The following is a 15865-nucleotide window of genomic DNA, read 5'->3' as shown; positions in this document are numbered from 1 at the left end:
GTGCTAACTTTTTGAAACATCGTAAGAAAATCACATTTTTTGACAAAATTGTCATAATTTTGTCAAAATTCACAGAAGCACCCATTTATCAAAATTGTCAGGAAAAAGTTCTAATTTTTTGTTACCGACCCATATCGTTTTTTTAAAATCACATTTTTTGACAAATCGTCATGACGGAAAGTTCCATTTTTTCTGACGATTTCAACTTTTTTTTGAAATAATAAGAAATCAATCAAAAGTTGCAAAAGTTCAAAGCACAAGATTTTGCAATTTTCGATAAGTTAGTGCTAGAATTTCGCAGAAAAAACGAGCCGAACGAATTGATTTGTATAAGTGACTCGTTCGCTAACTAATCGATTTACGTAGGTAAGTATATTTAATTAATTCTTGGTGAATCAATTGAACAAATTGATTGATTTCTAAGCGAATCATTCGTGAACGAAATAATCAATTTTCAATGACTCATTTACGAACGAATTGATTTGATTAATATTCAATTGTTGGTGAATCATTCGAGAACGAATTGAGTATTTTTGGTGAATCGTTCGCACGAGTTGATTAATTGTTGGTGAATCATTCGCGAACGAACTGGTTAATGGTTGGTGAATCATTCGCGAACGATTTGATTAATTGTTGGTGAATCATTTGCGAACGATTTGATTCGTATAAGTGACTCGTTCGCATACGAATCGATTCATTTATTTAATTTCTGGTGGATCATTCACGAACGAATTGAATAATGTTTGGTGAATCATTCGAGAACGAATTGAATATTTTTTTTGGCGAATCAATTGAACAAATTGATTGATTTCTATGTAAATCATTCGTAAACGAATCGATTTTTAGTGAATCATTTACGAATAAAATGATTAATATTTAATTGTTGGTGAATCATTCGAGAACGAATTGAATATTTTTTTAGTGAATCATTCGTAAACGAAATAGTTTTTGGCGAATCATTCGCGAACGAATTGATCAATTAATTGTTGGTGAATCAGTCGCGAACGATTTGATTCGTATAAGTGACTCGTTCGCAAACGAATCGATTCATTTGATTAATTTCTGGTGGATCATTCACGAACAAATTGAATAATTTTAAATGAATCATTCGCGAACGAATTGATTAACAATTAATTTAACATTTCACCAATCATTTGAAGCTATACATATATTTCACCAGGAAATACTTAGAAACGAATGGGCGGCCTGAACGCAGTGAGGGCTAAACTTTTTAAAAATTCACTCTTCTGTACGTGAGAAAAAAAAAGTTTTTTATACGAGTTCATTTTTTGGCTTCCTTAAACATTTTCTAATTTTTAATTTCAAAAATTCGTAATTCAAGAAGTAATAGGTATCACTTTTTTTTTACAAAAAGTCAATTACCTATCTAATCTTTGTGATTTTAAATAATTTTAACAAATATTCTCCACTTGCAATAATCAAGAAATAAAAAAATTACCTAGCTTTAGCGGAAGCTATGTTAATTGATCAAGCTATGCGTTCACACGAGAGAAGATTCCACACAACTTAAACCACCAAGTTGGGAACATCTGCAACTAAAATCTCGGCGATGTTCCAAGCATCTGCATATAGGTACTCGTACACCTAAAAGGGTTCGAGTTTGCGTTCCTTCCAGTGCTCTTTCAATTGCTCGCGGACAGTACGTACCTATACATTTGTGCAGTTGTTCATTTTTGTATTTTCCTTGCTTGATTGTGGATCAATTACGCTTTTTTCGAATTCACTGATACAATTAATTAAGAGAGCAGGATTCTGCATTTCACTAAAAATTGCCTTCTGGTAGGTAACTCTTAACTATAGCAGGTAGGTAGTAATTTATTTTTTAACGAATGTCAAGTTGCATGCGTTTTACGTCAGTACTGATTAGTCGCGATTAGGGTGTACCTTATTTATATATGTACGAGTATAATGGTAATTTTTTCGCCTTATTCCGCTCACATTCCCAAAAGTTGTTACCTTAGTTGAGAAAATAACGCCATGAAATTTTTAGTCCCCTCGGTGAGAAATAAATGGTGCTGGTGAGCTTCCCACAATTTTACAAAATATCGAAAAATCGAAGAATCAGATCAAATATCTAAACTTGTGAACTTTCTAGTTCCAACACCTCAGTCAAGTCTCTACTTGTGTAAAATCAACGTACCTAGCCATACACAATATACCAATTATAGCCCCTTTTCCCAAATTTGGTTGGCTTCACACAAGAGATCCAACATCATTTGGAAGTCTAACAAAAGTTTTTTCTTGAAAACAGGATTACCTACATATGTATGTAAAACAATTCTAATGTGAGAATGCGATATTTTCAACAAAAAAAATCCCTGATTTTAATTTAGGTATGTACCTAATTACACTCATTTTTTCTGAAGAATAATTTATTCTGAAACAGCTAAACGAAGTACCTGTACCTACATATTTTGGTGAATTGAACTTTTTAAAAATATTTTCGCCGGGAGCGGGGGACTTCCGGCACCTCTTCTTTTCTAGATAGGGTGAAAATGAAAATTAGAGAATTATTTCCGAAACAGGGGGTACAACTTTTGAGGGAGGGGTGGAAAGTGGAAAATTTTAACATTGCAAAATAAGGTATACACCCAAAGTCACATAACATGCTTAACGATGTCTGTTTCAATTTTTTTTTTTTCAAATTAGAATATTGTGTGAAAAGCAAACAACTGGCAGTGATAGTTCGACTCGTGATGTTTCTCTTTTTGACATTCATTATCATTACAACATTCCATGGAGTATCAAGATGTCAAGTGAGTGCATTTGATCATAAATAATAAGAGTATACTTACTTACTCTCAAGTCTCCGTCCATCTCATTTCTTTTGGAAAAAATGGACCAGTTCAAAGAAATAGTATGTAATCGAAATTCTGTGGCAAAACTAAGGCCACTGTCGTCAAAATCCAAAACTACTCTGAAGATTCCAGTAAGTATTTGAAAATTTGAAAATCGCTTACTTACCTAGATATTTCTTGGTGAATTCGTGTTTTGAAAACATGAAAAAATTTGATAATTGTTAGGACATTTTTCTCGATTTTTTGAAATTGGCAACAATGACAATAAAAAATTGACACCGCTGTACCTATATTCCAAGATATTCCGCCAGTTTCAAAAATGATATTTTTTGATGTTTTAATGTACCATAGTTAACATATTTTCGTACAATTCAACCGCTCAGTGGAGCCCTAAAATCTTGTTCTTGGATTTTGAAGACATTTAGCGTATGTTTCGTAGCATAATTTATATTAAGGAACTGCAGAACCATTTCCCGAAACAGGTTGGACGGAGATCGGAGTGGGGGAACGTTCTGAATAACTTTCAACTCAAAATGAAAATCTCCACTAATTTTTTAAAAAATCTCTGACCATTTTCTTCTTTTGCGAACCACGGTAATTAATAATTATCTATCATATTTTTTATAGAACTTCTCAGGTATAGAGCTACCAAAAACATGCCGAGAAATATTCGACAGTTCTATGGGAGGGATACGAGACGGTAAACATCACGTTGAAAAGTTGATTTAATACCTTCGTATCATTTACTTTTGATAGAAATTGATATCTAATTCAATCATTTTTTTCCTATGTAGATTTCCATTGGATAAATCCCAGCCAAAGTGGAAATGCTATATTCGCTCGTTGTATATATAATACACGCGAAACATGTGTATATCCGGTATTAGCTCAATCGAAAACTTTTAATATTTCTGCGGTTAAATCAGAAGTTTGGTTAGTAAAAAGTGGTCCCAGTTACAAGGTGAGTAGTCGACCAATCAAGTAGGTACCTGGTACCTCTACCTAAACAGCTTACTTTACTTATACACTCACAAAGTGGAGCTAAGGATAAAATGAGACTTTCGAACTGAAAACTAGACTACCCACTTTCACATATGTGTGTGTATGTTCACATAACCTTCAAGTTACAGGGATAGTAGATCAAGTTGAGATTTTTTAGAACCAGCGTGTGATTATCAATGTTCATTTTGTCTTCTTTTTTTTTTAAATGTGTTTATTTGCTGTCATAAGAATCCTTGATTTTGACCAAAATTAGTTGTGAAAGATTGAGTACCTACGCCATGTTTTTTTTTTTTTTTTTTTTTCCGATCCACCCTAATGAACAGGAATCATAATCGATGGACAAAGTAATCAAAAGAGCATGCGTAAAAATTTTAGTGTTTTGTTATTCGTTTAAAAAACTTACTTTCATTGGCAAGTACCTGTATCAACTTTGGATGCCTCTGAAAAACCCACCTATAGGTACTGTAAAGGAATTTTCTGTTTTTTTGAAACATAACCACAAAAAAACAACTTTGTCTAGTTTCTGATCGAGAAGTCTACCTCTAACTCCCGAGTAGGTATTTAAGTATACACTTAAAAAACATGGGGGTCATTCCACGTCAATTCGACCAAGAAGTGGTAGGGGAATTCGGCGATTTTTTTGAAATTTTTCCTGTGGAAAGACCTTTTGAAGAGATGACCAATGGCGCAAATCGCAGCCCTCTAGCCCATTTTTAAAGGCAGCCAGGGGGTGTCAAAGTTTTCAGTGAACCTAAAATATCATCCATTTCAGCAGTGGATTTCTCGATAACTGCGGTACCTACCAAAATGGAACATTTTCCAATAGCTAAGTGTTTTGAAAGGCTTTTTGGTGATATCATAAAAATCAGCGTTGCCACTTTTTTCGTACGAAAAATTAGCTCGAAAAGTTTCGAAACGTAGTTTTCATATCGTTCCGACTCTCAAAAATTCTGAAAAAAATATATTATGGACAACTTTTCATGCTGAACAACGTATTAAAAAATTGGGATGGTACCATGTTGCAAAGTTGATTTTAAAAAATTTAAACTTTGAGAAAAAATACAATTTTTTGATTTAAAACATGAAAAAAAGTTTTTGATAGGTGAAGTTTACCCATTTGACCTCTATTTTTACGTATCAGTTGAAAAAGTTGAAAAATTCTCTCACTTGATGAAAAGAAACTCATCACAAAAAAATCAAAATTCGAAAAAATTCAAAAAATGAACGAATTTTAATTTTTTTGCCATAAGTGTGATTTTTATCAACTTCTCCACGAAATACGTCAGAAAAAGGTCAAAATAAGACAATTGAATGAATTTAAACTTTTTTTAATGTTGGGAATTGAAAATTGAATTTTTTAGAATTTTGATTTTTTTGTGATGGGTTCATTTCATTGAGCGAAAGAGTTTTTTCAACATTTTCGCAACGGATACCTACGTAAAAATAGGGGTCAAATCGGTGAACTTCATCACTCAAAACTTTTTTTCATGTTTTAAATTAAAAAATAGCATTTTCTCGCAAACTTTCAATTTTTTTAAATCGACTTTACAACATAATGCCATTTCAATTTTTGAATATGTTGTTCAGCATAAAAAGTTGTCCATAATATATTTTTTCAGAATTTTTGAGAGTCGGAGCGATATGAAAACTATAACGTTTTGAAACTTTTCAAGCTGATTTTTCGTACAAAAAAAGTGGCAACACTGATTTTTATGATTATCATCAAAAAGCCTTTTAAAACCCCTACCTATTGGAAAAAATCCATTTTGGTAAGTATCGCGGTTACCTATCGATAATCCACTGCTGAAATGGAGGATATTTCAAGTTGACTGAAAACTTTGACTGCACCCCCTAGCAGCCTCTAAAAAAGAGCTAGAGGGCTGCGATTTGCGCCATTGGTCATCCCTTCGAAAAATCTTTCAACAAAATTTTTTTTAAAAAATCGCTGACTCCCCTTACCACTTTTTGGTCGAATTTACGTGGAAAGGCCCATGAGTAATTTTACGTTTGATGTTCTAGATCACTTACCGATCAGATAATAATCAGCTGAAAACGTTGCAAGAAATGTCCGAATCAGCAAAACAAAGTATTCGTTACCATTGCAAGAATGTCATTGCCTATTACGACAGTATCAACAACAATTTTGAGAAAAGCGTAAAATTACTGGGATGGAATAATGAAGAAATTACCCTGCAAAACCTTTCAAATTTACAATTCATGTCCGGTTTTGACGATTGTCGGGTAGGTGAATACATACTCAATCTATAAGTATGTACCAAGGTTTTTTTTTTCATTTTTTAAAATTCATCGATGTCTTGTTCAAACAGCATAAGCACAATTGGTATACATATACGGACATCGCATACTCAACTAACATACCTTCCCAGCTTCCCATCACTGATATAGCAATTCGAGATGTCGGGAGACCTGGACAACTCCTTAAAGTGCACATTGGACCTGTTTGCTTTCTTTAATTTTTGAAGATGCGAAATGAATCAAGCGGCGACTAATGACAAATGATTAAAAACGGATATGAATTTGTGAAACTGGCTTGTTTCATAACCAGTTCTCAATTTATCTTAAGAAATGGCTGAAGGATATAAGTACCTAGATATATATCACGAAAAGGAGCTGCGTTAATCAAAAGTAGCTTAAAGTGTAGAATTCATTCGTCTTGATAAATAATCGATTGGGAAACGAGAGACAAAAAATATCCTGTTTCTTAAATTTTTTACCACAACTAGAAGATGCATAATATGATTGGTGGAATGTTATGGAGAATTGGAAACAGGAGAAACCTACATTGTATAAATGAAAAAAAATTTAAAAAATTTTCAAGTTTTTTGAACACTCATTCTCCGATTTTTATTATTATTATTTTTTTCAAATAAAAGTTCACTTCAGCTTTATCAACATTTATGCGACGCTAATAAGGTAGGTAATTTTGAAACTATGCAAAATGATACACATATTATCAACTGCATTCCTGAAATACCATCATGGTTCATGAAAATTATGCGATAGTTGATTTCCTCATTTCCTTTGAAAGTTTGAAAACGCGGATTAATCTCGTTTATAAAATAAATGATTCGTGATAAACGAACAATGCGATAGGTAGGTATTCATAATCTGTCCCTGTGTGGATAAAAAATTACGATAACATCGATATAGCTCTGAATCAATAAGTATAGCTGAGATTGATCGCGAAATAACGCTCTCCTGTCAATATAGGCATTTTCGCAAAAAAGCACATACCTAGGCCTATTAAACAAAGAAATCGTGGTTTTCAAACACGAACGTAATTTTCAATGAACCTGCATTAATCAGCACAATTATTAAATTTCGAGAAGTGATCATCGTTCGAATACCATTAGCGAATTTGATTGAAAAATACTGCTGATCATGTTAACTTTACGTGGGTTTTACTAAAAGTACATATCGCACCTCGGGAGTAATAAAGTCACATCTCAAAAAAAAATTGATTTTGACGTTTTTGCATGTTTGGGGTTTGTATGACCCTCCTCAACCAAAAATTACGTTTTGAGTTGGGTACATTATCAAGATCTTGTAAAAAACGCAAATGGCCTAACTCAAAATCTCAACAACATTGCAAGTTGTTTGGAGTTATAAGGGTACATCTCAAAAAACTCCACCTTTTTTGAGCAAATTTCGTACATACAAAGTGTTAACAAATAGTTTTGATTGTTTTGAATGTATGTCAGTTAGAAATAGTCACAAGGAGTGCATTTTTTATTGGTTTGTACCAAATGGAATTTTTTTTTTTAATTGATCACTTTTCAGAAAAATGAATTTGCACATATCATGAAATTTTAGTTTTTTGAGAAAAACTCAAAAACTAAGCACTCTAGAAAAAAACTAACGACATTAAGTCGATTGGAAATTTAATCCTCTACAACTTTGTTACGATGAAATTTTTTTTGGACGCTTCCTTTCGCCTCCACATCAACTTTAATGAAAGGTTATAACTCAAAATGTTTTCCAAACATTGAAATATTATCTCTTTAAGATTTTATTTTTCAAAGTGTTCTTATGCTAAATGAAGGTAGGATACCAGATCTTTATAATGAGGTGCTATTCATTCCTCACAATTAATTATAAGTTGATAAAAATAATGAATCAAGTTTTAAAAAAAAGAAAATCACTCTCCTGTAAAATTTCACTTTTTTGAGATATGACCATATTACTCCCGAGGTGCGATATTAGCTGTTGTTCTAATTATAAAAAATTGCGATGAATCAAGTAAGTAATCAAGTTTTCAAATAGTAGGTATGATCCTGCAAAAGATTGTATGCATCGAGTGCCATATTAAAAATGAGTGGGCAATTGCACAAATTTTTAGTAAACTGATACAAATTGGTCGAAGAAAAATAAAGATATTTTGTACAGAATGACGATTATTTTTATACGATGGTAGTTCAAGGCGCGTATAAAAAAATATAAGAAACCCACAATTACAAATAAACAACGAGTAAGTATTCGAAAAATTCGTTGCTTGTGATGATGTTAAGTAAGTTGTTAGGTCGGTAGTACTACTTGCACTACTTGGTATACATACATAATTATATATGTACGAGTAAAAACGCGAAGTTATCGTGATAACAAAATCAATTTTAAAAAAAAATAAACACAGTTCTTCTTTGCATTTAGAGAATTGTTTCTGTTTGTGATTTTGGATAGGTAGGTGTATGTTTGAATGTTTTTGTGTTTATTAAACAATATGCGTTTTGTGAAAATGAATAATATTAAATCTATGTGAATATCTTTGATGCTATTTTTTGAAAAATTAAGTGCCAGTTGATACTTTTTCTCAATGGTGAGTTTACTCACGTTGATAATCCCACTAGTTTTAATATGGGCTTACCAATTCAATACGAGTAGGTGCCTATCTACCTGCATAAGGTAATTTCTTTTTTCATATTAAGTTTCTTTTTCAATTGTGGTGAAAAATGTTGTTATTGTTCTTTTTTCCTTGAAAATGTGTTTTTAGTTTATTTTTCTGCTAGATAGTACAACATATACTTACCTATATCTCGGTAATTTTGATTCAAAGAATTTTTAGAATGATTTTGCTTTTGCAAGATAAATTAATTGCTACTAATTGTTTTTTGCGATTTTCAAATTGTGAATCTGGACGATAAATATATGTAGGTAGCCGCAATTTTGAGAATTTCCAACTCTTTTTTTTGAAATTCCAATTTCTAACTTGAACGAGGGAACCTCAAATCATGCTTTCCCGATCAGAACGAAATTAATGCAAGATCAAAAGAACACGTCCTATAAGATCTCTGTAACCAACATTTCAGGTCCCAAGTTCATTATTCTATTTTTTCAGAATTTTCGAAAATTTTAAAAATTTAATACAACTGTTTTTAGGACGATTTTGAAACTTTTCCTTAAAATATTCACTACTCAGGTATACATTTTTTAGAAAAAAGATGAACCAATTCGAATAATTCCTTCGATTCGACTTCTGCACATCAACCTAGGGGCCTAAAATTACGTACTATGTATTTAAAACTTGAAGAAAATTGCCCTTCGCTTTTTTGAATTTTTCGAATTAAAACTTCTCCAGGAGTCCGAAAATGAACTTTAATTGTATATTTTCAGGTGCCTAAGACATTTACATATTTTAGAATTTTTTAGAATTTTTGAAAATTTTAAAAATTTTAAAAACTTGTTTTAAGGACGATTTTAAAACTTTTTCTAAAAATACAGTATCTATAAATTTTTTAGAGAAAAGTGAACCAATTTAAATAATTCCTTCGATTCGACTTCTGCACATCGACGTGGGTGCCTAAAACTAAGTACCTACTACACTCGAACTCCGTTAACTCGAAAACCCCTATAACTCGAAGGTCTGTTTCTTCAACTCCCCATAAGACTCAATGTAAAATTCATCTCGTTATCTCGAAAACTCCGATAACTCGAAGTCAACTCCTATCCCTTCAGCTTCGAGTTATCGAGGTTCCACTGTATTTGAAATTGTTTAAAAATTGGCCTTAAAACACCTTTTTTGAATTATTCAAATTTTCAAAAATTCGACAGAAATCCGAAAATGAACTTTAATTGTACATTTTCATGTGCCTAAGACAGTTTTATATGTATTTTGTAAAAACGTATTTTAATGATCTACCTATTGCACTGCATTTGTTTTATAAATTGTTTCAGTGATTCACACAACGAAGCAAAGGATCTTTGATGGAGAGCACTGTCATTGAAATTGAGCAAAAGTTGCAGTCATTGTCAGCATGGCCAAGACTTTTAATTAAAATTAAAAACCTATTTTTTTCGACTTTTCATTTCTTGTTTTGAATTTAAAAGATACAGGTAGGTACTCGTAGGATACCTACACGAAATGTCTTTCAGCAGTTTTGTAATCTCCAGGAGATTTTTGGCAAAAATTCCCACCAAATTTTATCGAACGAAGTTGTAAAGCAAGAATTTACTCTGCAGATTAGATTGACTTCAACATACTGAGGCGACTTGTTAATAGATGGTATTGCAACTTTTGCTCAATATCAGGGAGACATACTCGCATAAAGTTACCCCGCCACTCAAAAAGTATACCTTCTTCGGCTGATTTCATAACACATCTGTGCACATCTTAGATCCACCACCTGATGCGATCACATTGATGTACATATTTGTAATTATGCTGAGCAATACGTTTCCAGGACCTAATAAAATGTTACTAATCTGGTTATTCGCTATTATTCCTTTATTCTGGAGCGTGTCAAATGCGGATACCATTCCAGTAAGTATAAATACCTACCTTTATTTCTAGCTGTTCATTGAGGATGAAATACTGGAGTGATTATAGTGATCACTTTGAAAAATTTATTTGTATCTAATCCTAGTAGGTAGGTAATCATAAGCGTAAAGATACTATTTTTTTTATAATGAAACATTTGATTAGATGCGTAGGTAGGTACTCAATTTCTAAAGAATAAGCCCACCGTTTTAATGTTGTTTTTTTTTTTTTTTGCTTTTCATAACAGCATGGAGAACCTGACTTACGTGGTCCACCTGGTCTACCTGGACCAAAAGGAGATAGGGGAGAGATGGGACCACCGGTAATACAATTTTTAACTACTCGTAGCCCGAAAAAACTATACCTATTCATCTGACTACTTTTTAAGCACTCACCGAGGTTGATTACAATCTAGAACCTCCAGCAAAAGCTCACTTTTCTGTATAGAACAATACGCTTTCAAACTTGTCTCCTTGAATTCGCAGATTACCTGTCCCAATCCAATTGATTAAAAATCTCAAACTTATGAGGAAATTGAATAATTTACAGCTGGTGGAATTACTGATCACCACACCTTCTAGAGCGATTGATTTTTTTTTTGGGAGGGATGTCAAAAAGCGTCAATTTTTGGCAAAATACCGAGGATTCAAAATTGCTCAATACCATTCTAAACCATTTTCAATCGATTCGATGGGTCAAATCGGGTCATTCCATGTCAACTCAACCAACGTTTTTGGGTCATGTCCTTCGATTTTGCTCAATTTTTTTTTACAATATCTACCCACCCAGCAAGTAAGAAAGCCGCAATCAGTTTGGTCCCAGCCCCCTCAGGGGGCGAGTCGGGGGCTTCCATTATTTTCACATTGTCTTAAGGTACTCAAATTCAGCAGCCCATTACTCCAAAACTATGATATTTTGATCAAAACTGATTTCACAGTTCAAAAGGGCATTAAATTTTAAACGTTTTTAAGTATTTTGAAATTTTTAAAAGTTGAAAGTTGAACTTTCAATTTGAAAATTTAAATTTCAAAATGGCGCTGTAATTGGGAGCTACCATTTAAAACTTTGAAAAAATTTCCATAGATGTACATTTTGATACTTTTTCGAAATATTTAGGTTTCGAGATGGGACTCTTGACGGAGGGGGAGCACCCCCACCCCCAATTTTGGGTGAAACTTTCAAAAGAGAATCTAAGGCATGTGATATATCGAATTTGATGTTTTCGGCAACGCTGAACACGAATATGACGTCAGATTTTTGATTGGACCCCATCCACTGCTCCCAGCACCTCCTCAAAGGGGGTTAAAGTTCAAAAAAGCGTTTTGTTCGTGTGACACATGGAATAGCATGTTTTTGGTAACGCTGAACACGAATATGACGTCAGATTTGTGATTGGACCCGTCCACGGCCCCCAGCACCTCTCCAAAGGGGGTGACCCCCCGGGTTAAAGTTCAAAAAAGCGTTTTGTTCGTGTGACACATGGAATAGCATGTTTTTGGTGACGCTGAACACAAATATGACGTCAGATTTGTGATTGGACCTCATCCACGGCCCCCAACAATTTTTTTTGACTTTTACCTATTGGGGGAGGTTCTGGGGGCCATAGGTGAAGTCGATTCGAAAAACTAAGGCAATATTCGTGTTCAGCGATATCGAAAACATACTATTGCATGTGTCACACGAATGTAACCATTTTTATCACATGCCTTAGATTTTCTTTTGAAAGTTTCACCCAAAATTGGGGGTGGGGGTGCTCCCCCTCCGTCAAGAGTCCCATCTCGAAACCTAAATATTTTAAAAAAGTATCAAAATGAACATCTATGGACATTTTTTCAAAATTTTAAATGGTAGCTCCCACTTACAGCGCCATTTTGAAATTTGAACTTTCAACTTTTGAAAATTTCAAAATGCTTAAAAAGTTCAAAATGCAATGCACTTTCGAACTGTGAAATCAGTTTTGATCAAAGTATCATAGTTTTGGAGGAATGGGCTACTGAAGTTGAGTACCTCAAGACAATGTGAAAATAATGGAAGCCCCCCACTCACCCCCTGAGGGGGCTGACACCAAACTGATTGCGGCTTTCTTACTTACTGGGTGGGTAGATATTGTAAAAAAAATTTGAGCGAAATCGAAAGACATGACTTTCAAAATCGCCTTTTTTTGGTTGAGTTGACATGGAATGACTCTATCCCAACTTTCAGCTTTCATAAGAGTACCTAGTTTAATTCTACAAAATTTTGAACTTTTTCTCCTCTCATTTTGGCCCAAATCTGATTTTCAAAAATTTACCAAAAATCAAAAAATTCACTTTGGCATCTCAAATTTTAGCTGATGGTGCTTGTAAGTATATTTTTGCCTGCATATTCGATCTACTGTTTTATCAAGTTCAGCAATTTTTTTATAAGATACATACTTTCATTTAAAGCCAATTTGAACGCTTTTCACTACAATTTATCAATATTTTTTGGAAATTTGATCAATTATCACAAAAATAAATGTGGATCTAAGTAAGCAAATGAGTTTAATTATTTTTAATATAGTATCAACTTACTGGGCATTAAATGCTCCGTGCTTTTATTGATTCCTATTCATGCTATATCAAGGGACAAACTGGAGCTCCTGGACTATCCGGATCATTCGGACCGATTGGACCACCTGGACAACCCGGACGTGTTGGATATCCTGGACAGAAGGTAATTTTTTAGTACCTCATTGTCATTGTTCATTGATGTTGTGATAAGTAGAATGCAAAATTTAAATCCTAGGTGGTGAAAGATTCGAAATTTTTTCAATTTTTGATAAGTATTTACTTTTTCATACATTGCTTTTAGATTTCTTCATTTCTCAAATGATTTTTTGTCACCATCATTGTAGAATAAAATAAAATTCTCATCCCTCTAATAGGCTGCTAGTGTAATGTATTAAAAAATTGAAAAGATCAACATCCGGTAGGAAAATACTAGTTACCTAAGTAGATATATCATAAATATGTTTGAATAAATTGCAGGGAGAACCTGGAGAACAAGGATTTTATGGAGAGCAAGGATTTGAGGTAATTTTTTCAATGCCTCTCTTTTCTATTACCTACCTATAAAAATCATAATTCTGTGTGGTGGAAGCAAACTGTACCTTGCTTCCAAAAAACCGGTTTTGGAGTGTCGAACGGTGATTCTTTGGAAGCAATTCGTTAGTTGCTTCTAGTTGTTTGCTAGCTCTTATTTATGGTCCTGCCTCCTGCGTTTCTTGCGCATGCGCATGTTCATAGCTCTGTTGTTATACGAATTACCTTGATTTAAAATTTATGGAAGTTCGAGTACTTCATTAATTGAAAATTTTCCCTGCAACTTTGCTTCCTTACCAGTAAAATTCACGCTTTATTGTGATTAGTAAAATGCAAAATTTAAATCTTAAGTAATGAGAGATTCAAAAATTTTTCATTTTTGAAATTATAACTTTTCATACTTACACTGCATTTAGATTTATTCAATTCTCAAAGGATTTTTTGTTCCCACCATTTTGGAATAAAATAATATTCTCATCCTTCAAATAAGCTGCTAGTGTACCTAACATTAGAAAATTAAAAAGGTCGACATCCCGTTGGAAAGTACTATAGTTACTTACCTATTTTATAAATATGTTTGAATAAATTGCAGGGTCTACAGGGAATACCTGGACTACCTGGATTTCCGGTAACTTTTTCAATGCTTCTGCTATTATTGCCATTGATATTGCACAAGTTTATTAATTATCCTCCGCAATCTTTTCTGATTTTCTTCCATTAGGGCTTGGATGGATTTCCAGGACAAAAGGGTGAACCAGGACCACCAGGAACCTGTGGTTGTCCGGTAATTACGTTTACATTGAGATGTAAAAATGAAGCATCCGTTTATTTAAATCTGATAATTTCAATGTAGAAAACTCTACGATTCATTTTAGCCTCCACAGAATGATGCACCAATGCCTCAGGTGATATCTCAGGAAGAAATCGGTGTTGCAAAAAATCCTGCTCTAACGTGTCGTGAAATCGCTGCCAAGGATCCAAGTTCTCCGAATGGTAGATCGTAGAAATTATAACTTACCAAATGTACCAGGAAAAAAAATAATTTGAAACTATTTTCTTCCATGTATAGGGGATTATTGGATAAATCCAAGCGAAGGTGACATAAGGAATGCTATTTTAGTCCATTGTGATATTGAAAAACATATGACGTGCATTTACCCTCGAAACATTCGTTCAAAGAATTTTGATATTTCTTCTGCCAAATCGGAAGTATGGTTAGGAAGTAATAATTCTGATTTTAAGGTAAAAAATTGATTAAATTCATGCCTAATTTATAACCACAGAAGTACATAGAAACTATGTAATTTTGTACATATTTAGTATTGTACCCACTTGAATTCATCAACACGGATATGTTTTTTTCGCTGCATACCTACTTATCAAATTTCAAAAACAGACTTTTTGAAATTTTTCAATAATTTTTTCAAATTTGAAATTCCAAACATTTATTAATTTAATCAAAAAACATATCTATTCATGATTCAAGACTTTTTTTTAGAGCGGAAACTTTACGACCATTATTTTCAGATTGTTTACAAAATAAATCGTCTTCAGCTCGATGCTTTGCAAAAACTTTCCATTTTATCAACACAGAATATTACTTATCATTGCAAAAATTCTATTGCTTACTATGATAATGCCAGCAAAAGCTATGAAAAAAGTGTCAAATTACTGGCATGGAATGATATAGAAATAACTCCACAAAGTTACCCAAATTTGCAGTTCACATCTGATCAAGATGGATGCCAAGTAAATGCACACATTTTTCACTTTTTCATTTTTTATTGTAATAATTTATCTATCATGAATTTTTAAAAATACATATTTATTATGTATGTACTTGTTATTTTATAGTTCAAACGCAAAGAATGGTCATCTGCAATCCTTAGTTATAGAACTGATAACCCATCTCGACTTCCTATTACTGATATCGCAGTTCGAGATGTTGGACGAAGCGAACAGAGCATTTTTGTGGAAATGGGGCCTGTTTGTTTCATTTGAATTGGATAAATACGAGTACCTATACTCTGCTTCACTAATGATACCGTATCCATTTCTGCATTTTAATTGATTTTTCAAAAGTAAAATATTAAATTGATGAAGTATAAGAATAACGAAAAAGAACACCCATTTGTTTATATTGTTAGCTATAACTCATTTGTCAAAAATATACAATATATTCATACAAATTAGGTATGTATTTTACATGT

General features: G+C 33.0%; 1 protein-coding gene across 11 annotated transcripts; it reads left to right on the top strand.

Annotated features, from left to right (window-relative positions):
- The first annotated feature begins 8320 nt into the window (after positions 1-8320).
- LOC135846013 (collagen alpha-1(II) chain-like) lies at positions 8321-15847 on the top strand. Of its 11 annotated transcripts, none has more exons than XM_065364950.1 (12): positions 8384-8519; positions 10011-10169; positions 10451-10596; positions 10841-10915; positions 13198-13287; positions 13602-13646; positions 14248-14283; positions 14377-14439; positions 14531-14648; positions 14725-14897; positions 15183-15404; positions 15510-15847. In XM_065364950.1, the coding sequence occupies exons 3-12, from the start codon at positions 10477-10479 to the stop codon at positions 15654-15656; spliced, it is 1089 nt and encodes a 362-aa protein (XP_065221022.1). In that variant the 5' UTR covers positions 8384-8519; positions 10011-10169; positions 10451-10476; the 3' UTR covers positions 15657-15847. The 11 variants fall into 11 exon arrangements, with proteins under 11 accessions (XP_065221025.1, XP_065221019.1, XP_065221030.1 ...); XM_065364949.1 differs by having other exon boundaries at positions 10365-10596; XM_065364953.1 differs by lacking the exons at positions 8384-8519; positions 10011-10169 and adding an exon at positions 8321-8349 and having other exon boundaries at positions 10517-10596.
- Positions 15848-15865: the final 18 nt, after the last annotated feature.

The sequence above is a fragment of the Planococcus citri genome, chromosome 4 (assembly GCF_950023065.1).
Source record: "Planococcus citri chromosome 4, ihPlaCitr1.1, whole genome shotgun sequence".
NCBI lineage: Eukaryota > Metazoa > Arthropoda > Insecta > Hemiptera > Pseudococcidae > Planococcus > Planococcus citri.
This window is presented reverse-complemented; position numbering and strand designations above follow the sequence as displayed.

Bases quoted from the DNA above. Each gene is read 5' to 3' on its own strand.
- LOC135846013 (XM_065364947.1), top strand. From the start codon at position 8,340: ATGATGTTAAGTAAGTTGTTAG. The intron at 14,649-14,724 runs GTAGATCGTAGA...TTCCATGTATAG, and splicing joins GGATCCAAGTTCTCCGAATG to GGGATTATTGGATAAATCCA. The intron at 15,405-15,509 runs GTAAATGCACAC...GTTATTTTATAG, and splicing joins CTGATCAAGATGGATGCCAA to TTCAAACGCAAAGAATGGTC.